The 23,460-nt window shown below is 40.0% G+C and overlaps 2 protein-coding genes across 2 annotated transcripts; both read left to right on the forward strand.

Moving 5' to 3' along the window:
• Positions 1-4,628: 4,628 nt before the first annotated feature.
• On the forward strand, positions 4,629-10,534 carry ccn1l2 (cellular communication network factor 1, like 2). The gene is made up of 5 exons (XM_023267121.3): positions 4,629-4,929; positions 5,097-5,310; positions 7,158-7,520; positions 8,580-8,782; positions 9,405-10,534. The coding sequence occupies exons 1-5, from the start codon at positions 4,861-4,863 to the stop codon at positions 9,699-9,701; spliced, it is 1,146 nt and encodes a 381-aa protein (XP_023122889.2). The 5' UTR covers positions 4,629-4,860; the 3' UTR covers positions 9,702-10,534.
• Positions 10,535-17,474: 6,940 nt separating this feature from the next.
• On the forward strand, positions 17,475-22,663 carry si:dkey-90l8.3 (LIM domain transcription factor LMO4-B). The gene is made up of 5 exons (XM_023267127.3): positions 17,475-17,823; positions 19,217-19,453; positions 19,555-19,651; positions 20,021-20,179; positions 21,858-22,663. The coding sequence occupies exons 2-5, from the start codon at positions 19,239-19,241 to the stop codon at positions 21,864-21,866; spliced, it is 480 nt and encodes a 159-aa protein (XP_023122895.1). The 5' UTR covers positions 17,475-17,823; positions 19,217-19,238; the 3' UTR covers positions 21,867-22,663.
• Positions 22,664-23,460: the final 797 nt, after the last annotated feature.

Below are 23,460 nucleotides of genomic sequence, written 5' to 3' on the forward strand. Positions count from 1 at the left end.
TTTTTTGTCATTTGTTTCAGTATATCACTTTCATTTGTAGACACTGTCTCAAGAGAATCAGATGTTTGCTTGTTCAAATATGTACCGAAAACATCAATTACCATTCAATATAATTATGTTTTCTTGTGTCTGTCCACTGTGTAGTTCAAATACTGTAGGGGCTGTTTCTTATGCAAACCAGTGAGCTCCATTTAATTTGCACAGACTCACACCTTGTGTTTCATGAGCTCTTATATAAGTCCAGTATAAACTCTGTGTAATCCAGTCAGCACTGTGGGTCTGTTTGGGTTCCTGTTCCTGTTGTTAGTTGTCTGTGGTTGGCTCAGATGTTGCAGCTCCTCGTCCCGCATGCTGCATGCGCTTCCTGTTTACCCTCTTGGTGACTGTGAAAGTGTGAATGCAGGATTTTGTGAACAAGTTTTTGCTGTTGCACTTCAAGGAAGCTCCTCAGTGAGAGGACTCTGAGGTGAATTGTCGTGTTTTTGATTAGAAAATGACACCTGACTGAAGGAAGAAACCTGCATTCTAATGGAGGCAGGTTGGAAGGTTGCAAGAAAAACAACTTGTTGAAAGAGTTTAGAGGAAGGAGCGTTCGGGTCGGTGGCTGGTGTCAGATATCGAGCTGAGAAAACAAACAGGGGGGCAGCGGCAGCCGGCAACTCCTGACCTCCTTGAGTTTTGGAAATGTTTGCCTGGCTGACAAACAATGGTTGGCACATGGCCAGGCAGGAGGGTGCCAAACTGGCAACTCCTCCCCCTCCCACCTCAAACCACCCCCCCCTCCTCCATCAGTGTCAAACACAGTGTGGCCAGTGCACACATCCTGCCTTTGTGGGCCAGGAATGCCAAGAATCCAGACTGCTGCCCTTCTCCCCCTCCTGCCAACAAGGTGCTCTTGACCCAACCTCCCCCTCATCCCCCACCTCACCCCGGCGTCCCAGCGGTTTTACTGGCTAGCCGGTTGAGGTGTCTGGATGGTTGCTTGCGTAAGCTGGAGCGCTGCGTGAGGTTTATTGTGCCCTTTCTGCCCATAGTAACATCACCACTTCAGTCGGCTGCTGAAACACCTGCTCAAAGGCGGCTTCAACCTGAAGGCCACGGGTTTGCTCTGAACAACATACACCGTTTTGATGAGGCTTTCAGGGTAGGCTGTGGAGGTTGAGGCCTTTTTTCATCTTTAAATTGTGTTTGAATTTGACATGTACCCACCTCTCATCTGTGCAGCAATAGAAATTGTTCTTGATGTTTCTCCTAGATGTAGAAACTATGGAGAAATCTAAGTTCAGCAGGTAGTATTAAGAGTGGGCAGGTCCCATTCCAAAATACAGTATACAACAGAAGTGTGTACAACCCTGTGCAATATGTCAGACATGTCAAATTGTTCACTTTTCTATCACCTCTTTATAACTGCATTATTCAAAAACATAAAAATGAGCTGTGAAGACCAGATGTTCCTCAGTTTGGGTTGTGTCTACCAGCATGTATGCATCATTGCTCCACATGAAAAAGAATTGCCAGAGGAACTGAAAAATGTGACTACGAGAATTCACAGAGAGAGAAATATAGATATAGGATATTTGATTACCAACTAGATGAGCCATAATTAGCACAGCAGTGACTGTTCTTCTCAAAATGACACCCTGAGTAGTGCACTACTTGCACAACTATGATCCATCATGGAGGACTGGTAAGTGCATCAGATTTGACAGATGGGTTATCAATAGAAATTAGCGTTTCTGTGTCAGTCCAGGCAGTGTTATGGGCAACTACATACTGTTAACCTCTACAAACTGCATCCAAGAAAAAAACATGGTCGCTGTTTGATCCAAATCTTTGAGATTAAACTTTGATAAAGCAGATGAAAAGAAGCCTGATGGATATTGAGAGCGCATTCTTTGGGATGTTTGGTGAAGCTGACAGTGAAGGATGGAGGCTGGAGTGTGATGATATGAAGCTGCCTGAGCCTGTGGATACACCAAAGTATTGTCTGACAAGATGAGTCCCAGTCTGCAGAAGTTTGACAAAGACGTATATTCTCCCATGATAACAATCCAAAACACAATGCCAAAATCACACAAGAAAAAAAACATGAAAACTACGATCTAGCTGAGTATATTGCCTGACTTCAATCCAATAAAACACTTGGGGTATTTTCAAGAAAAGGTAGAGTAACAACCTCCCCAAGCAAAGAGGCACTGAGAAGAAATGTTTGACAGAAATTTGTGGGCACCGGTGTCCTTCATGCCTAGGAGGATTGAGCCTGTCATCAACAATAAAGGTGGACATATGAAGTATTGGGGAAAAAAATCAAAGATTTCAATCTTAGTACTGACTTTTGCTGCATTGAGTTAATGCTGTGGGACTTGTGTTGTTAATACAGTAGTAACATATGAGCAAATGCACCACTGTTCAACCTAGAGGTAATGCAGTTACTCTAAGGTCTCACAATCTGAATAATTTTACATTGACAGAAAAATGCAGTAGGATGTACTCACATTTGTTCTACACTGTATCTATTGGCATAGTTTTCTTTATTACCATGACAAGTTTTATGTTAACCACTTGACGCCTATTGTTACGAATTCGCAACATAGCACTTTCATTCAGACTGCAGCCAAGATAGCGCATCCATTCCTCCAATGCCGGTTTGTGCATATTCAGTATGTACCTCAGAACCTTTTGCAAGCACTGGTTTGTCGTAGGACCAGTCGGAGTGGGACCTAATTATTATATATCTGTTATTATTATTATTATTATTATTATATATCTGTTCTATGTGTAATAGATAAATTAACGATCTCCGCTTATTTTAGCATTGACTGGAAAGCAAAAACACACAAAAAAGTTTTTTATTTAATTGTAAAGAAATTCAGGCGTCAAGGGGTTAACCGCTCCTAGTAACTGTAACCACAGATTAAGTATTGACTAAGACAACACCGTTTCACCAACAGAAAACTTCTGCCAAGTAAATAATATGAAAATTAAGTATAATAATATACATATAATGAAATAAACTTAAATAAAAAACAATATATTCTCATAAAAGATATATATACACATATATGTATACATATATATGTGTATATATATATATATATATATACACATATATACATATATACATACATATATATACATATACATGTATATATATGTATGTATATATATGTATGTATATATATATATATATATATATATATATATATATATATATATATATATATATATATATATATATATATATATATATATATATATATATCGTCTCGCAGCTAGAAGATCTCCGGTTTGTGTTCTGACCTGGTATCTTTCTGCATGGAGTTTACATGTTCTCCTGTACATGTGTCAGTTTTCTCCAGGTTCTCCAGCTTCCTCCCATAGTCCAAAAACATGCTGAGGTTAATTGGTGATTCTAAATTGTCCGTAGGTGTGAGTGTGATTGTTTGTCTTTCTGTGTAGCCCTGTGACTGTTACCTGTCCAGGTGTCCCCTGTCTTCACTCTAAGTCAGCTGGGATAGACTCCAGCCCCCCATGACCCTGATGAGGATTTAGTGGTGTATAGAAAAATAAGCAAACACTCAGAACATGCTAATTCGCGTGAACTGGGGATCTTCTAACTGCAAGGCAGTGGTCCTAACCACCAAGTTACTGTACAGCCCATAAATGGAACCCCATACCATAATGGAAACTGTGTTTCACATTTAGCATCAAAACGTTCTCAAGCTTTTCTGCAAACATAAAGACGACGATGCTGACCAAAGAGTTCAAACTTGGACTCATCCATCCAGAGTACCTTCTCCCAGTCATCCACACTCCAGTGGCAAATTTTAGGTAACACAATATTTTGAAATTGCAGTCCTAGAATACATTTGTTTCCTTGTAAATTAATTTAGAGATGTAGATTGTTCTGCGTCCATGGGCTCCGTGCTGAGCAGGCTGTACCCACAGTATTTTTAAGAGCCTTCAGCAATCTTATCAAATGCACCAAATTGTGTTTCCTATGTTTCATGACAGCCAACACTTAATGTGAGGACTTTCCTGCTCTCCAACTGGTGCCCGTGGGATGACAATGGGAATGCAGAGTTTTTCCTACCAATCATGGGAACTTAAGGATAGGTCTGTATTTCCTGGAACACAGCCCATTAGGAAAGAGACAGAGGGAACACAGGATGTCCTGAGCACAGAGCTGAAAGCTGTTTCCAGGGATTTTCTCCATATCGCCACTCTCCCTGTTTAAGACTCTGTCATGATGGACCAGGATTTCCTACTTAGGTTTTCCATTACACCTGTTCTAACACTGTTTTGTTTTCTCTCTTGCAGATCTTTCTAATATGACCTGGCCTATGTGAAGCCGTTACCTAGATTTTTTTAGACACACAGCAGGAATTAGGAGCCTCTAGAAACCAGTGACTTAGAATTATATATACAATGACACCTTGACACTGTCCCATATTTACACCGTGACTCGAACACATCTCTGTCAGTGTTTCACATCAAGGAACCCACCACCATCTCCCTCCTGGACGCTCTTCAGCCTTCAGCCGTCTTGAGAGGAGAGTCCATGATGTCACAGAGGAAGGGGCGGGGGCCGGTGTGTCTATAAATGCACAGGGAAACCTCTCTGTGAAGTAGAGCTGAGCTGTGCTCACACCAAGACACTGTAGGAAAGCAAACAAGTGCAGATGGATTGGGTACCTCTCAGTGCATGGACCATGACCTATGGATACCCTTCCATCCTATAGCTGACAGACAAGACTTCCTTCTTCTTGGCACTCTGGACCTGAACAGCTTTTTACTTCTTGCGCTTCTTTGTTCCTTTGGGAAGATTTTATCCGGTTTTGTTCATCTGCTGTGATCAGTATGCTCAGCCCTGTGACTCTGCAGCAGATCATTTCCACCCTGGTTGTGCTGTGCAGCGTTGAAGTGATAGTGAGTTGCTGTGCCTTGTGACCAATTGTTTCATCCTTTTCTGTATTTTTTCTATACAATTTCATATTCTTTAGTCTTTAGCTAATGCTGAAAAAAACTGTTTTTTTAAGGAAGATTTCTAAAGATTTTGAAACCCCTCCTGAACCTGGCTGTGACCCTGTCCTCAGGTAAAGGGTGAGTGTCCGGCTGAGTGTTCCTGCGCCCCCTCACCCCCGCTGTGTCTGCCAGGCGTCAGCTGGGTAACCGACCACTGTGGCTGCTGTAAAGTTTGTGCTCGGCAGTTCAATGAAGACTGCAGTGCGACCGAACCCTGCGATCACATCAAGGGGCTGCACTGCCACCTGGGGGCCGGAGGAGACCCTGAGAGAGGACTGTGTCGAGGTGAGGGCCGCATCATTCAATGTGAAAAAACAAAGACAGAAAAAGCATTTGTTGGTTGTATGTTTTTCCATTGCTCCTCTGGAAGGTAAACTTTGTATTTACAGAAAAATGCAGTGAAAATCAGCTAGATAATCAAATCGATCTAGTTCCCAACACAAGAATCCCATAGAGAAACGTCTAAAATTGATTTATATATATATATATATATATATATATATATATATATATATATATATATATATATATATATATATATATATATATATATATACACACAAATCTCTTCCTGTGATGATTCCTGTTCTGACCCAGGGCTGCACAGTGGCTCGGTGGTTAGCACTGTCGCCTTGCAGCTAGAAGATCCCCGGTTCACCTCCTGGCCTTCCTGGGATCTTCCTGCATGGAGTTTCCATGTTCTTCCTGTGCATACGTGGATTTTCTCCTCCCACAGTCCAAAAACATGCTGAGGTTAACTGCTGATTCTAAATTGTCTGTAGGTGTGAATGTGAGTGTGATTGTTTGTCTCTATGTGTAGCCCTGTGATAGACTGTTACCTGTCCAGGTGTCTCCTGCCTTCACCCTCAGTCAGCTGGGATAGACTCCAGCCCCCCATGACCCAAAGGAGGATTAATCAGTACATAGATAATGTATGGATGGATGTTTTGACCCATCTGATTTTCTTTATTGCTTGCACATGTTTAGATGCACATATGTGGTTGCACCTATTCCTCTTTCAAAACCTTTTTAAAGCTTTCTAGTTTTGTATATAGTTATTTGTATGTTAAATACTTCTATTTCATTTTTAGGGCAGCTGGAAGGAGAAAAACCCATTTTACCGCATACTACATGTGACATGAAGTTGTTAAATGTTAGACATTATTTTATATTAAAGGTCAACAAGCAACAGGACTGTCACTCACCTCTTACAGCAAGGGAAAAATCTTACTGAGTTAAATTAGCGTCATGAAAAAAGATGTAGTTGCACATTAAATGAGGACTCCAGCTACTTGGAACTGTGCTGAAACACTTATGTAAGACCTTCTGTGGCACTGGAAGAGCTCTTTCAAGCGTAACAAAATAACACTGCTGATGTCTTCAGCATCATTTTGGAGAATACAAAACTCTGTTTTTCAAATTGAATGTATTTGTTAAAAGATAGATAAAAGGCACTGTGAATCTTAATTCTGGAAGATATCAGATCCTGTGTTTTTGGAGAACCTAGAAACATCAACAATCATCAGCTGGACGTCTTGAACCCTCTGAACTCCAAGCAGTTTCTCCATTCTGTCACATTTTTACTCATTGTGGACTTATTTTTCACTGCTAGCTAAAGTCCTGCACATATATGGAAACAGAACAGCCATGAATAAGTAGAAAGACCTCAAAAATGTTTTATAGAAGCTATAATATGGTAATTATCAACTATAACCACACTACTGTTCAAAAGTTTGGGGTCACCCAGACAATTTCATGTTTTCCATGAAAACTCACACTTTTATTCATGTGCTAACATCACTGCACAAGGGTTTTCTAATCATCAATGAGCCTTTCAACACCATTAGCTAACACAATGTAGCATTAGAACACAGGAGTGATGGTTGCTGGAAATGTTCCTCTGTACCCCTATGGAGATATTCCATTAAAAATCAGCTGTTTCCAGCTACAATAGTCATTTACCACATTAACAAAGTCTAGACTGGATTTATCATTCATTTAATGCTATCTTCATAGAACAGAACTGCTTTTCTTTCAAAAATAAGGACTTTTCTAAGTGACCCCAGACTTTTGATCGATCAGAGGTCTCTGCTCACATCTCGGTTTCCTGTTTTGTGTGTTTTTGTGGATAGCTGAGGCCCACGGTTTGCCCTGTGCCTTCAACGGACGGGTGTACCAGCACGGTGAGGACTTCCAGCCAATCTGCCAACACCAGTGCACCTGTATGAACGGCGTGGTGGGCTGCATGCCCCTCTGTCCTCACCAAGTGCCCCTGCCCAACTGGCGCTGCTCACGGCCCCGGCTGGCCTTGCCTGAGGGCGCCTGCTGCGAGGTGTGGGTGTGCGACGACGACAACCGCATCAGTGAGGAGCCCGAGGAGCCGACGCACACTTCCCCGCCAGACAGCCAACCTCATCCCAACCACATCAGTGCCCTGCTGAAGGCGCAGCCACAACCTCAACATCCAGCTGCCATCGGAGAGGCCACATTCAGAGGTAAACATCTGAGCCTTTCCTGGTGCTCACCACCAATATTATTTATGGTTTTTCATGTTGATGTGTTGGAGAGGAGATAACTTTGCTTTGAAATCACAGCACTTCTGGGAGACAGCAGTGCTGTGCACAAATACGGCACTTGGGTGTCATTCTGTGATCATTGTTCTTCCATCATGCATGCATAACATTTCATTTCACTTCTGAATGGTTTTCTACTTTTATGTCTTTAGCAGGGTTTTTTAAAATGTACACAACTGTTTAAAAGTTTGGGGTCACTTAGTAATGTCCTCATTTTTGAAAGAAAAGCAGTTTTTTTCAATGAAGATAACATTAAATGAATGATAAATCCAGTGTAGACATTGTTAATGTTGTAAATGACTATTCTAGCTGGAAACAGCTGATTTTTAATGGAATATCTCCATAGAGGTACAGAGGAACATTTCCAGCAACCATCACTCCTGTGTTCTAATGCTACATTGTGTTAGCTAATGGTGTTGAAAGGCTCATTGATGATTAGAAAACTCTTGTGCAATTATGTTAGCACATGAAAAAAAATGTGAGTTTTCATTGAAAACATGAAATTGTCTGGTTGACCCCAAATTTCTGAACAGTAGTGTATATTCAAACCATTAAACTACATATGTAATTACTTTAATCAAGATCTGACAAAAGATCTGTTATCGTCAGACAGCAGAAATATAAAAACCTTCCCATTTAAAAAAATGTCACAGCAATGTTTTTCCGTCACCTTGTCAGCAAGCTTATTATATTCGAAGGATGACACTACAGGAAAGTTCCCAATGAGTACAAAAAAAATTCACTCAGGAAATGTAACAACTTGCATATAAGAGCTCTGGCTATGAGGCTATTGTGGGCACACCGGAGCAAATAATAATATCACATAAGCAGAATTTGATAATGGATTGACAAAAGCATCTAGGCCTAAAATGTATATTGACTTCTGTGACATTTAAAACCTAAAAGTCCCAGGATGTCTGACCGTCTGCTGGGATTCATAGTGTGATTGTTCCGTGTTGTCTGTCTTTGGCTCTCTCGTAGAGACGCCGTCCTTCCCCATGTTTGATGTTTTACTCGAGCCCCGCTGTTTCCAACAAACAACTGAGTGGAGCCAGTGCTCTGCCACATGTGGGATGGGAGTTTCAAGTCGTGTGACCAACAACAACCCTGACTGTCGGCTGGTCACAGAAACTAGACTGTGCCTGATCCGCCACTGTGAGCTGCAACTTCCTGTAACTAGCAAGGTAGGAAATGTCTCCGTCAGAAAGTGAAACATTTGTTGGAGATAAACATTTAAAAAATGGCAGTGGTGCTGCATAGTCACACGGTGTGAAGAAAAGGGTAGCCCAAATATAAGATATAAACACTAAATTTGAGAAGAAAATCACTTAAAACTAGTGAAATTATCTGTCCATGCAGCAACTTAATTTTACTTGAAAAGAAATCTTGAAATAAGATTTTTAAATCTAGAAATAAGTGGTCCCAGGTAAGTATGCAAAGATTAAAATAAGTTGAGAATGCTGATTTTCAGGTCAAAATACTTGAAATCAAACTTGATATTGCCCAATAATAAGTGAAAAATATTAAATATAAGCAAATCATTCTCTTTTTTAACTTTTTATTTTCTTATTTGCAGCGAATCAAGGTTTTAAACCAAGAAAAACATGACTAATTGAAGTAAAGATGACTCAGTACTAGTGCAGTATGATTACAGTGTCTTGATAGAAGTTGGTTTATCTTGAAATAAATCTAAATCCATATTAAAACTAAACCCAAAAACTTAAAACCAGGCGTTATTCTATGATTATACATCTTAACATTGTACTGTTGCTGAACGTGCTAATTTTTTGTCTTATCATGTGGAAGGGGAAGAAGTGTCAGCGAACTGTCCGCCCACAGCAGCCTGTCAGGATCACCTTTGCTGGATGCTCCACAGCTCAGCGGTATCGTCCTCGTACCTGCGGATCTTGTACCGATGGCCGCTGCTGCTCCCCTTCTCTGTCCCGCACCGTACGCCTCCGCTTCCACTGCCCTGACAGCGACACCTTCTACAACGTCATGTGGATCCAGCGCTGCAGCTGCACTACGAGCTGCCGTACGGACGGCGGGCCCTCCAGCCCTTCAGTCAGCCTCTACAAAGACATCCACACCTTCAGGGACTGACACGTCATACCCAGACCTGGCCTGCCACACTGGGTGGAGATTCTACAACCTCTCCCATCCCTGAACCCACTGCCTCCCTGTCAGTCAGTCAGCTGGGTGGAAACGCTCGCTTGCACTTTAAGCTTCCTGCCACCGTGATGTCAGTTTGTCCACACTAAAGCGACACCAGGCCAACACTGAGGACAACATGCTGCAGTGTTCCTGCTGGCAGAGAGCTTTAACTGAAACTTCTTTTATTTATTTGTAACTTTGGATCCAAAGGGTGACACAACAATTTGTCAAACAGCAAACAGCATCTTTTCTTTTGATGCATTTAAAAATATTGAAGAATATTTAGATGACATAAGGTGTATTCTTTAGTATCTGTACAGGCTGTGTGCTCCTGGCCTGTCCTTTGTCATACAGTTATTTCTATACATGTACTGATTGTAGAATTGATTACTTACTGTTTGTGCATGTGTGTGTGTGTGTGTGTGTGTGTGTGTGTGTGTGTGTGTGTGTGTGTGTGTAGATGAAAGTCTATTGCTCTATTTGAAGAATGAGAAACTTTCACATGGTAAAGTTTAGAGAAACTGTGCTTATTCTGCTACTCTGGTATATAGATATAAGCATATCGTGTATATAGACTTCACTCTTAGTTGTGGAGTGGTAAATTGAAGGATCTCCTCATTTTTCGGGGTGTGATTTTATTGCGTTTTTTCCTTCTCGGTGTGCATACAGCGCTTTGTTTTGAGGGATGATATAATACTGTATATTTAAGACATGTTGCATGTGTTCACTGGACGTTTTTGTCTGTCATCTTCTGTACATCAAATAAAAACTTACCAATCTTGGATGTCTCTGAAATTTAGGCTAAGGTCTGAATTAGATGCCTCAAGAGGTTTTGCAGTTGTCCTGCAAACGTTCCTGGACCCATGGCTTTGTCAACTGTCTGCATGTATATACAGAAATATTGAGAAGACAGAGAACAAATTAGTAATCTTACTAGCGTTATGGACAACTCACAAGATGCTTCAGTTGGGACAGATATTTCCAAGCCAAGGTCACTGATACCACCATACACTCTCCTCCAAAATGAGCTCACCAGGAATCATCAAGCACTGATTTTTAATTTTCCATTCCTACTATAGTGTTCCTCCCACTGGATTTTTTTCCCCCATTAAAATAGTCCCTTCCTGCCATAAGGCTCATTCATGGTTTCCACGCAACCGATGGGGTCTTTGAACACCAACACTGGACTACAAACAGTAGTTACCCATCGGTTTTCTAAGCAGACAGTCACATCGCCCCTCACATTGAACACAGAAAGTCACAGAGGGTGTTTCTGACAGTCTGTGACTTTGTCTTCTGGTTACAGATTAGACTATAACATTATTCCTGAGGTGTGCTGAACACAGTTGGTGCTTTAAATGTATTTTTTGATTGATATTCTAAATTATTTTATTTGAAATATGTGACAGTAATGCTGACTAAGGGTAACTGGCCATAAGGAATCTTGAACAATACGTTGTTAACCTGAAACCCGTGTAGGTTCTGATCCTGTGATGTGAGCCTGCTGTACTTCTCCTGCTCTGGTAGTCTGTAATTAGGCCACTGATCTGTCAGCGATCTGGTTACATCTAAGTGAGCAACAGTCTTCTGAACTTGAAGGATTTGTTTTCAGTTTGTTTTATTTGTTGAAAAGACAACCAAGTATATGATTCAATGAATATAATCTCAGTTATTGAAAGGCTTACATCTCTGTGTGTGTTTTAGGCAGAAGAGTGTGTGTCACTTCCTCTAAGCTCTGGTGATTAAAATAAGTTTAAATGATTAGCCATTACAGTAAAAAATGTAGAACTTCTGTATTTTGGCTCCATCTATGCAAAAACATGCACAAATCAAAATACCTCCAAAACACCAGCAGCTACTTTAATTGCAACTCTGTTAGTGATGAACTATGAAGGTGTGGATGATTGAAAACCTCCATCTGCTAAAAAGAAAATGTTTTGTTCTGTTTCATACGACACATGCTGCATATACACCTTCTTTGGCTTTGTTACAACAGTGGAACCCTGAACCTGAAGCATTAGTGTCTTACACTCAGCACACGTTCATGCTCCTGCTCTGTACTCATGTTGCTTCGTGTCCTTACACAATGCTCCGGCCGGCTCTGGAGCACAAACATTACGGAGGACTACCAAATTCCTCACCCCAGCCTCCCTGGCCCCTGCCTCCTTCTGACAGAAGGGAGGAACACTGTGACCTCCTGACTGCTTTAATCACGGCTGCTGGTGTGGGCTTCATCTCAGCCACCTCTCCAGTCTTGACCAGCACCAACTGGACCGGAGATATTTAGTGTGGTATGTAAAGCAGTATGTTAACTGCTTGGTGGTTACTGCCCATTCCCTGCACTGAGGGTGGCGCTAGAAGAAAACTCTCATTTCAAGGGTTCATTGCAGCCTTGTTGCTGTTTCTTTCCAGTGGTCTTTTGCAGAATCGCCACAAGAAATCCCATTTAACCCAAAAGGTTTTGTCCTCACAGACCAAGATTAGAAGCAATACCTTCAGAAACCTATTGACTTTAACACTTCCAACTGCAAAGAGGATTAGATTTTACTCCTTTTGGTGATAATTTTGAATCCATATTGGATCCATCATTTTATATTTGTAAGACTTTCCTAGAGCCAATAAATATGTTTCTTGGGACATGTGTAAAGTCCACAATGTGGAGGCAAACCTTGAAGCTATAAAACTATATTGCCTCCTCAAGAGGCAGTAGATCTATCTTTAAATGTCTATGACTAAATCAATCTTGGTGTGCAGGATTTCTTTGGGATGAAATTAACTCCCAAAATGCATTTCATAACAAAACATCCAATCTCTTCACTTCAATTCTGCTGCTACTATACAGACAAGAGTTAAAGATAATGCTGCTGAGTCAACTAAAACCAAATTCTGCAGCTTACATCAGTTCCATTTGGACTTGATTTGGGTTAGATAGCTGTGGTACCACGTTTGGGTAACAACAAAAACCACTGCAATGTATGTACAGAATGAGTAAAAGATCTTTACTGAACCAGCAACCCTTTATGTTTCTGAGCTCTGGCCTCATTAGCATCATTCTCTAGTCAAGGTAAGTGAGAGCATACTGTCTGAGATCACCATGGTCATGACTTTCTATTACTAGCTCCTTCATGTTCTGATCATTTACAATGCCTATTAAAAAAGTACTCACCCCTTGGATGTTTCACCCTTTTGTTGCTTGTATACATGAAATCATGGTTAAAATAATTTGGCTCTCACTCGCTCTCTGAGTGCTTTTCATGTTAACAATGGCTGATTTCTAAATAAATACCTTTAAATTCAGAGGGCACTGATTCGTTTACCCTCAACAGAGAGAAAATAGAGTCTCAGCTGGAAGGATCTCACCATATTACAGTGAGGGCGTTTCATTAAAGTGACTGAGTTGGCTGTGATGCTCCACAGTGGTTTGAATTGACTGGGAACCCAGACTGGAAGGTACAGGTGTTGTCCAGCCTCACAGAAAGCTGTGACTTTTAGCATGGCCTTGATAGAGGAACAGGAAATATGTCGGAAATCAACGGAGGCCTTAGAGAGCTGTCTGCCTCTCTGACCACACAGCAAGGAAACCTCCCACTACCCCAACACACATTCTGAAAACAGATGTGTCAAGGTGCTTATTTTTCAGCACAACGAGGGACAATAACACTTTAACAAATATATATAAACATAACAAATTATTTTATCTGTTGCTATTGGCACAATGTGCTTAAAAGGAAATGTGTGGAACATGGACCACCTTCTTTTAAACCTTGTGTTGTCGTGTGGGTCAAAATTGACCCATTTTAAAGTTTGAAAATGTGGGGGAAAAAATCATTTTCACAGTGAAACTTCTGATGTCCACACTTTCAACATTTTTGGGAAATTTTGAACATTTTTTGGTGGAAAAAAAGAAATGGTAAAAATGTTTCCTAAGAACATTTACAAAAAAATCAACCGAAATCAGCAGATTTCGCTGGATTTTGGTTGAATTTTTTGTGAATGTTCTTAAGGAAAATATTAGAAGTTTTACTGATAAATATGTAATCACTTTAGATATTTTTTGGATTTTTTTGGGAAGATTTTTACTCATTTTTTGAAAATATTTACAAGAATTCTCTTGCCAAATTTGGTGGATTTTTTTTTTTAAAATAAAACTTTTAAGAAATTATTGGAATTTTTTTCCTGAAGGTTTTGCAAATTTTCAGAAATTTGGGGAATTTTTTTGCTGAATTTTTGAAATTTTTTCAGACAAGGAAACAATATTTTTTGGTGCCCGTAAATGAGGACAACAAGAAGGTTAAGACCATCATAGCAAACCTATTTTATGGAACTAAAGTCAACATTTCTACAAAAGATTCTGTTTAAACTGAGGCTCCACAGTTGCGTACACACTGTGACGTCAATGCTGATCAAGAAATACCACTACAACAACTGCTGCTGTAACTACTCCCTACTGCTGATAATTCTGATACAATGTTATTTTGCAATGCAATTTTTCCAAGTATGTGGTCATAAACTAAAGTCCTTGATCTGTTTTGGCTTGTTGATGGGACTAAATGAAAAGTTAAGGGGTTGCAGAAGTCAGCAGGAATTATTCTCTAAGCACCATGTTTGAAAGTACCAAATGTAATGGCAGTACATTAAAAAAAAACTGTGGAGAACCTCAAATGATAGCTTCACTGAAAGACAATGAATTAAATCACTGAAATCAGTAGGCTTTATTCTCTGGGTACCACATATAGAGGACTATAGCAGCTGGGACACACAGACCTTCTATAGAGTCATGACATCCAGTGGTTCCTTCTATACCAGGATGCAACAGTTAAGAAAAGAAAGTCAGCGATGTTAGCTTGTTGCTGCAGGTGCCAGTTAAAAGGGAATCGCATACAGAAATGTCTGCCATACATCCTGAAGACTGTAAGATTTATCAGAAGAGACTACAACACACCACCATGCTGGAGGTCCTGCTGCAGGGAACTACACCTCAGACCTTATAGAGATCCATTTCCAACTATGCTGAAAAGGAATCACTGTATAGATGCCAGTTTGTCCTTAAAGTACAAATCCTTCTGATCATAGCAATCATTTCCTTTAGAGCCATCATGAGATTGTCAACTGTGGCTTTGATTGACAAGTCTTCCAAAACAGGATGGGTTGCCATAAAAAATACATCCTTGGTGCCTTAAGAATTCCTCCCACTGGCTTTTGTGGTCCTTTAACTTTCCATCTAGCGCCACCATCAGGTCAAAAGATTTTCCAATACAATATGTGTTGAGGACTTGCTGGTGTTGTGTGGAATAGTCTGAGCGACTTTCTTTGTTTCCAATGCACAGAGCCAGGACTTTACAGGAACGCTGGGGTTTTATTCACTGCACAGTCAGAACCAACAGCTAGTGGACTATAGCGGAGGAGATATCCAGCGCATTTGATTAGACTTGCTGGCTCATCCTTTTAATTCAGTTTTACTGAGTCAAGGCAGGATCTTGCTCCTGTCCAGCTGGTTCCTGCCAGGACCAGATCTTATCACAGTGGTATTTCAATGAGTTGAGCCTAACCCTAACCCTAAACCACAATATAGCAGTTATATCAAACAAGCAGTTTTCTGTCTCCAGACCTGTGTCAATGCTGACTAGACAGCATACAAATGTAGCTGATAAAACATTTTAACATCTGTTAGAGTGTACAGTGCAAGGCCAGGAGTGTCTGCTCCTGGCAACATTATGGGATGCTGTCCTCTACTGGAACTCAGCTGAAAGTACAGCAGGGTGGCAGAGTGACAGAATGTGACCTGTTGACACCTAATGTGCCAGTAAACAGTGAATCTGCAGCGTACTGTATGCATCGTTTAATGCTTGTGCTCATGTCTGATACACACAATCCAAGGACGTTCCCAGTTTCATGAACTCATTTTACATTTGATACTGGATAAATCTGCAAAAACTGCATTATGGTCAGCTTTTATCATACACTACCGTTTAAAAGTTTGGGGTCACTTAGAAATGTCCCCTTTTCCACTGGATTTACGATACATTAAATGAATGATAAATCCAGTCTAGACTTTATTAATGTGGTAAATGATTATTCTAGCTGGAAACAGCTGATTTTTAATGGAATATCTCCATAGAGGTACAGAGGAACATTTCCAGCAACCATCACTCCTGTGTTCTAATGCTACATTGTGTTAGCTAATGGTGTTGAAAGGCTCATTGATGATTAGAAAACCCTTGTGCAGTTCTGTTAGCACATGAATAAAAGTGTGAGTTTTCATGGAAAACATGAAATTGTCGGGGTGACTCCAAACTTTTAGGTAGTGTGGTTATAGTTTTCATATAGCATGTAAAAAAAAAACATCTGACATTTTCCAGAATTAAGATTCACAGTGCCTTTTATCTATCCTTTAACTCGTACATCCAATTTCAAAAACAGAGTTTTGTATTCTCCAAAATGATGTTGAAGACATCAGCAGTGTTATTCTGTCATGCTTAAGTCACAGGAGTGCCACATTAAAATATAAACCTGTTTAAAAAAATATGGAAATAAATGTGTAAATATAACGAGGGGAAAAAAAAGAATAAATAACTAACTAAATAAATAAATAAATAAAAAGGTAAATTTTGCTTGTGCTTTTACTTGATGGATGGAGGAAAAAGCAAAGACAAAAGGGAAAAGCAATGACAAAAAGGAAAAACAAAAGGAAAAAACAAAGGGAAAAGCAAAGGCAAAACCCTTTCTTTCTCTTTCTTTGTCTTTCTTTTTTCTTTCTTTCTTTCTTTATTCTTTAATTTATTCTTTTATTTTTTCCTCTTTATATTTACACATTTATTTCCTTATCTTTTGATAGATTTATTTATTTATTTTTATTTATATTTACACATTTATTTTCTTATTTTTTAACAGATTTATTTATTCAATTCCCTTTATATTTACACATTTATTCCCTGATTTTTAACAGATTTATTTATTTATATTTATATTTATACATTTATTTCCATATTTTTTAACAGATTTATTTATTTTTAAATTTGCACATTCATTCCCTGATTTTTCAAACAAATTAGTTAATTTATTTCTCTTCATACTTATTTATTTCCTTATTTTTTTAAAAAAAGAGATTTATATTTTATTGTGCCACTCCTGTGACTCCATATTCCAGTGCCACAAATGGTCTTACATCACTATTTCAACACAGTTCTAAGTAGCTGGAGTCCTCATTTAATGGGCAACTACATCTTTTTTCATGACGCTGATTTAATTCAGTACATTATACCCTTGTTGGAAAAGTTATTGACAGTCCTGTTGCTTGAAATTACCCGAGTGACCCCAAACTTTTGAACGATAGTGTAAATAAACTATAATCTTACTATGTATGACAAATTAACATTTTCTTTTAAAAATTAAAATTGATTGACTAAAACAACAGAAAAAGATCGAATTAAAATGAAAATAGTAACATGTAAAAGGTAAAGTTTACAGGAAAAGGCGCATAAAAGTGCAGAGTTAAAGTACTGGAAGATTAGACCAAATTTTACAGAAATAAACAGGATAACTACCGGGATAAGTTCCTCCAGTCCACAGTGGGCTGTGGGCTGCATATTAATCAGTCTGACAAAGTCATAAATCATTCTGACTGCGGACACGCCCCCTGCCCTCCTATTGGCTGCTGCCCGCCTCCTGTCGGTGCGTCCCCCCTGCTAATTTAAATAGCCGCTTGCGCAATTTAGTGAATAGAGACCCTGTCAAAAGCCTGAGGAAGAGATCTCTGCGTGTTGATAGACGGACAGCAGTGACAGAAGAGAAGCAGGAGCTGAGTCATGTCCCCTCCTAACCGCTACATGTAGTCATTTATCCGCCGAGCTGGACGTCGGGGAGACTTTCTCAACTATTACCGTCACCGAGCCGTCCCGGGCTAAACGCGCTTCTGCTTTGCCTTTTTTTCCCCTTCTTCTTCTGGAAAGCTATGGAGACCAGAGCATGTCACGTCTAAGTGCGCTTTTACAACTCTGAACGTGCCCAGGTGCCTGTGAATATTTCTCCTCAAAGTTCTCTCGGCAGGAGGAAAAGCTTTTGTCTCGGCGAGGTAACGTCTCTTCATCCTGTTTCATTTGTCCCCCCGTGTCAGCCAGCAGCAGTCTGGAGATGAGTTTAGCAGGAAAACACACTTCACTGGGGGTTCAGAGGCTTCCCTCACACATAATGTTAATACCTGTTTAACAGCAGTCACATCAGTAGTAAGATCAATGTGGATGTATTTAAGTTACTAGAGCTGATCTTCTGTATTTACACTGCATGTGCTGCTGATTGTGTACAGAAAAGAAGTGTCAGTGAAAAGATTTAAGTTAAATGTGTGTGTCTATATATGTAGTAAATAGTAATAGTAGAGCGACATTCTAAGTTGTTACCAATCATTTATTTAAGGTTTATGTTGAGTATACACTACCAATCAAGAGTTTGGGGCCACCCAGACTATTTTTTTCATGTTTTCCATGAAAAGTCACACTTTTATTCATGTGCTAACATAATTGCGCAAGAGTTTTCTAATCATCAATGAGCCTTTCAACACCATTAGCTAACACAATGTAGCATTAGAACACAGGAGTGATGGTTGCTGGAAATGTTCCTCTGTACCCCTATGGAGATATTCCATTAAAAATCAGCCATTTCCAGCTAGAATAGTCATTTACCACATTAACGATGTCTAAACTGGATTTATCATTCATTTAATGTTATCTTCATTGAAAAAAAACTGCTTTTCTTTCAAAAATAAGGACATTTCTATGTGACCCTGAACTTTTGAACAGTAGTGTAATAAAATACACTAAAAATATAGCAAAAATATATCAAAAATACAGTAAAAACAGTCAAAATGCAGCAAAAATATAGAAAAAATACAGTAAAACAGTAAAAATATAGTAAAAATGCAGTAAAAATATAGTTAAAAAATCTAAAAATATAGTAAAAATACAGTAAAAATATCCTAAAAATATAGTAAAAATACAGTAAAAATATCCTAAAAATATTGTAACACACACACAGTGTAAGAGAGCGAGATCATCGCAGGGCACTTCACATAGAAAGGTCAAGTCCTCACAATATTATATAGACAAAACGACAAATCTGGACAATTCCCCCCTTAGAGAAGGTTATTTGGCAACAGTAAAAGACACTTCCTTTCTTTCTTGTGTTTCTCAGGAGGTTCAGTCAACCTGTCACACAGTTAAAGTTACTCTGTTATCAGTCATTTGCAGTCGTGCTGAATCCTCCTGTAGGTTTTACTGAGCCACTTTAAATGTAAATAAAAGGGTTTATTACTAACTTATAATTATTACAACGTTAACATCGTCTAGAAACAAATATATTTTACATAATATTTACAAGCGTTGACGACATTTCCAGGGAAACGGTGTATTTAGAAGTGTCCACGTTGCCTGTAAAAGTTGATAAAGTGAATGTACCTGTCAAACTGTGTCCAGGCCTCTGAGGGCCCACGTCAGCATGGTGAACAGCCAAGCGTCAGGCGTACCGCCAGCGCCCAGGTCGTGTGCAGGATGTGGTGGAAAGATCGCCGACCGCTTCCTGCTCTTCTCCATGGAGCGCTACTGGCACACGCGCTGCCTCAAGTGCTCCTGCTGCCAAGCCCAGCTGGGGGACATCGGCACGACCTGCTACAGCAAAGGAGGCATGATTCTGTGTCGGAGCGACTACATCAGGTGAGAGGGAGGAAAGAGAGGCGGCTGAGAGGGAGGAAGCCACTGGTTTTCAGATTTTCCAGGCCGCGCAGACAGAGCAATCTGTGTTTTTGTGTTTGCAGACTGTTCGGGCACAGCGGGGCGTGCAGCGCCTGCGGCCAGTCAATCCCAGCCAACGAGATGGTGATGAGGGCACAGGGAAATGTTTACCACCTCAAGGTAAATTCCCAGCTCTCACATCGTTGTGCTTCATCTCCCACTGCTCGTTTGACAGAAACATCTGGGATTTGGAGGGTGGAGGCGGCAAGAAAGGAGGAGATGGAAATTACACTGTCAATGTTTTTGCCTCATGTTCTCGTTATTACATTTGGAGACTTATTCTAAGAGATTTATTGATGGTTTTGCAGTGCCTCATATTTTAATTATTATGCTTCTGTTCAGTTATATCAGGTGACTTTGCTGACTAAATGTTTCGAATTTGAGGTTCATTTTAGCTGAAGTCACGCCCCATGTGCTGTAATGGCCTGATATTGGTCTGAATCGACGTTTTTGATCATTTGTTGTTTTGTTTTTTCCACTAATGTCCAGTGTTTCAGCTGTGCCACCTGTAGAAACAGACTCATGCCTGGCGATCGCTTCCATTACGTCAACGGTACGATCTTCTGTGAGCACGACAGACCCGGCACTGCCTTGCTAAACAGCCACCTGCCTCCACTTCAGAGCAGCTCTGTGCTGACAGACCAGAAGGTGAATAAAGGGGCTGCTGACACAACACTGCAGAACCGTCTGTATTTACAGCACAGCGTAAATTCTTGTTGCATGAATATCACTGGGCTATAATGTGGATAATAAAATCTGTTGATTCCCCCTGGGAAAAATGACCTCAGCAGGACATGTTATTACTGTGAAGAAATTGAAACAGTAAAGAGGGTAAAAATGTGAATGCATGAGGTGCTACATTCATAATGCAGCCATTAGAGTCAGTGCAGGAATGAAAAAATATGACTATTGTAAGAAAAAGAACCATAGAAGGATGCCTGAAAACATTTAAGAAACAAAACAATGTAGACATAAAGATGTTGGTATTAAGATAAAACAAATACATTCGCTCAAGCTTTGTACTTGGGTACAGTTTTGAAGTAATTCTTCTACTCCACTACATTTCACCAGATTATAAAATGCAAGGATTTATCAACAGGATGTAAGATTGTTAAAAATTAGCGCCACCTTCACCAGATATAGCATTATAATACATTTTTCTTAATAATGCATCAGTAGAAATCCACCAGTACTACATAAATTATTTTCTAAATGTAGTGTTGTGTTGCAGGGTAAACATCATACCACTTTTCTCCACGATGAAAAACTTTGACATGATCACAAGATAAAATTTTTGTAGATCTGAAAAGCAACCTCAGAAGTGACCTGGCAGCACCTTTACTTTCATGAGGTACTGATGTTACGCTGCTCTCTAGAACTACAATATGATAAGTTCTTTTATATCATGTTGTATGTTGTTTATGTGGAATAATTCAACTTCAAAAAGGTGTTATACAATATAACTACCTTTATTTAAACATATGGGTGCATCTACACTACCACTCAAAAATTTAGGTCACTTACAAATGTCCTTATTTTTGAAATAAAGGCATTTTTTTTCAATGAAGATAACATTACATGAATGATAATTCCATTGTAGACATTGTTAATGTGGTAAATGACTATTCTAGAAACTTTTGAACAGTATTGTAACTTTCAACATCTTCTTCAATCTCCCTTTTTGGCAGCAGCAGGTTGTGGTCGCAGCCAAAAATGTAACCTAGCTAGCCCCAAATAGCACACAGAAGTCAGCAACTAGGTGGTGAACATAGAAGAATATTTAACAACTAATAAAGTGAAACATTTGCTTCTGGAGATGGTGAAGACCAAAACAGAGCTGGAAGAGAGTTTATATTTGGCTTACATTCATTAGCTTGACACAAACTGGGCACAGGAATGTAATTAAAAAACAATATTTAGCTGAATATGTGAAGTTTTAAAGAATTTGTGCTAATGTGGTAAATGACTATTCTAGCTGGAAACAGCTGATTTTTAATGGAATATCTACATAGAGGTACAGAGGAACATTTCCAGCAACCATCACTCCTGTGTTCTAATGCTACATTGTGTTAGCTAATGATGTTGAAAGGCTCATTGATGATTAGAAAACCCTTGTGCAGTTATGTTAGCACATGAATAAAAGTGGGAGTTTTCATGGAAAACATGAAATTGTCTGGATGACCCCAAACTTTGGAACGGCAGTGTAAGTTTAAAGAAACTCTAAGACTTGCATAAGGCTTGGATCTGGGTCTTTGTTTTGAAAGAAGGCCATACAGGTGAACCTGAGGTGTGTATTGAAACCATTTCTCTTCTTTCTGGTCTGCAGGTATGCTGAGTGGCAGCAGTGCCGTCATGTTTCCCTCCCGAGCTTCACCTCTCCTCAGTGCACTCCTGTCTCGCTTCTGTTGCCGTCGTTAATGTGGACCCAACCTTCCCCAAACCCTGTCAGCCGGCCACCTCTCTTCTCCTGGACAGAACATCATTTCTCATTCAAGATATCCCGTTTCTCACCATAACAGACTCTTTAATGCATACAAAGTCCCGTTTCTATTGTGTTCAATGTTAAAGTGGTCTGTGCGTCATGCAAAGACTTAGGGTTTGTGTGGACTGCATCGGCAAAAGGCTCCGTCTGGACTAAGAGAAGGCTTGAGGAAAACGGTGACAATGAAAACAAGCAGCCACTAAGAAGGAACAAAAGGAGCTTGGTATACGTTTAATGGACTGCTGTAAAATGACTGTCAAAGCTTTGCTTATGCCGTGTGGCATTATTTCCCCTGAGCGTGTTTTTAATGAACTCTTGATCTCTCTCTTGTATATGTTAATCTGGAGATCCAACACACTGACAACTGAAGATAAAAATGATGGGTGTCAGGCAAAAAATGTTCAATCATAGGAAACCCCTTAAATGAGTTTACACACCAGAAGCTTTTAGAAGCACGCATGGAAAACAAAAACCTGTCGCTACCATCCACCATGAGTGATTTAAACAAAAAAGAAGCCCAATGATCCAGTGAAGGTTTTGATGTTTTTCTTCTGTAGAGTTTTATTTCTTTATCAGGTGCCTGTTAAATGTGTGGGGAAAAAAATGTGGATTTAGAAACAACAATCCTATTAAAAACGGTTTTCCTCTAACATGTTGATGTCATTCAGAAGCCCCTCGGCAGTTTTCCAGTGGCGTTGTGTAGCGTGGTAGTTGTTCCTGGCTCTCTCCTGCTCTTTAGCTCTATATGGTGAAAACATGCCTGATTACCCCAAGGAATGGAATTAGAGGGCTTGAGCTCTGACCATTTACAGAAGCAATTAAACATGAGCCCTGTATCTGTGCTGCTGGTGCTCCTGGGCGGCTGAACTTGGGGCATATCCTGTAGCTGACTGGCCCCGGTGGCTGCCTGCCTGCCTGCCTGCCTGCCTGCTTCCAATAAAGCCTCATCTGAAAGCAGGCTAATTAAAGGGGAGTGTCCCCCTCTACATCCAGGGCATTTGAAACAATCACACGTATTTAGTGTTTACCATGTGCCAATTAAAGCTCAGCCTCTTTGTTCTCCGCCACTCTCTGCATGGCTTCGGAAAATTGTTTTCTTGAGCTGCGTCTAATTTGCTCTATCTTTGCGTGCCTTTTTAATGTTATGTTAAAACTTTAAGTCTCAGCATACCATCGCAGGTTGGGAGTTAATCGTAGTGTGCTGTGGTGCTGGAGTATGCAGCATGGAGGAAGCAGAAGATAGCATCTGCTCTACTTTCACACCTTGCCTGGGAGCATGGCAGCCATCAAACTTGCACCTTAATGCGCTTAGCTATTTAAAAATGTCCCACTTGTCGTGGAAGGTGCTGATACTGCATCAATTATTTATTCCACGTCTGATCAAGAAGCGTCATGCAAATTCATTAACGTATGCAAATGATCACAATTACAATTATCTTTCTATCGT

Source organism: Amphiprion ocellaris, chromosome 6 (assembly GCF_022539595.1).
Source record: "Amphiprion ocellaris isolate individual 3 ecotype Okinawa chromosome 6, ASM2253959v1, whole genome shotgun sequence".
Taxonomy (NCBI): Eukaryota; Metazoa; Chordata; class Actinopteri; family Pomacentridae; genus Amphiprion; species Amphiprion ocellaris.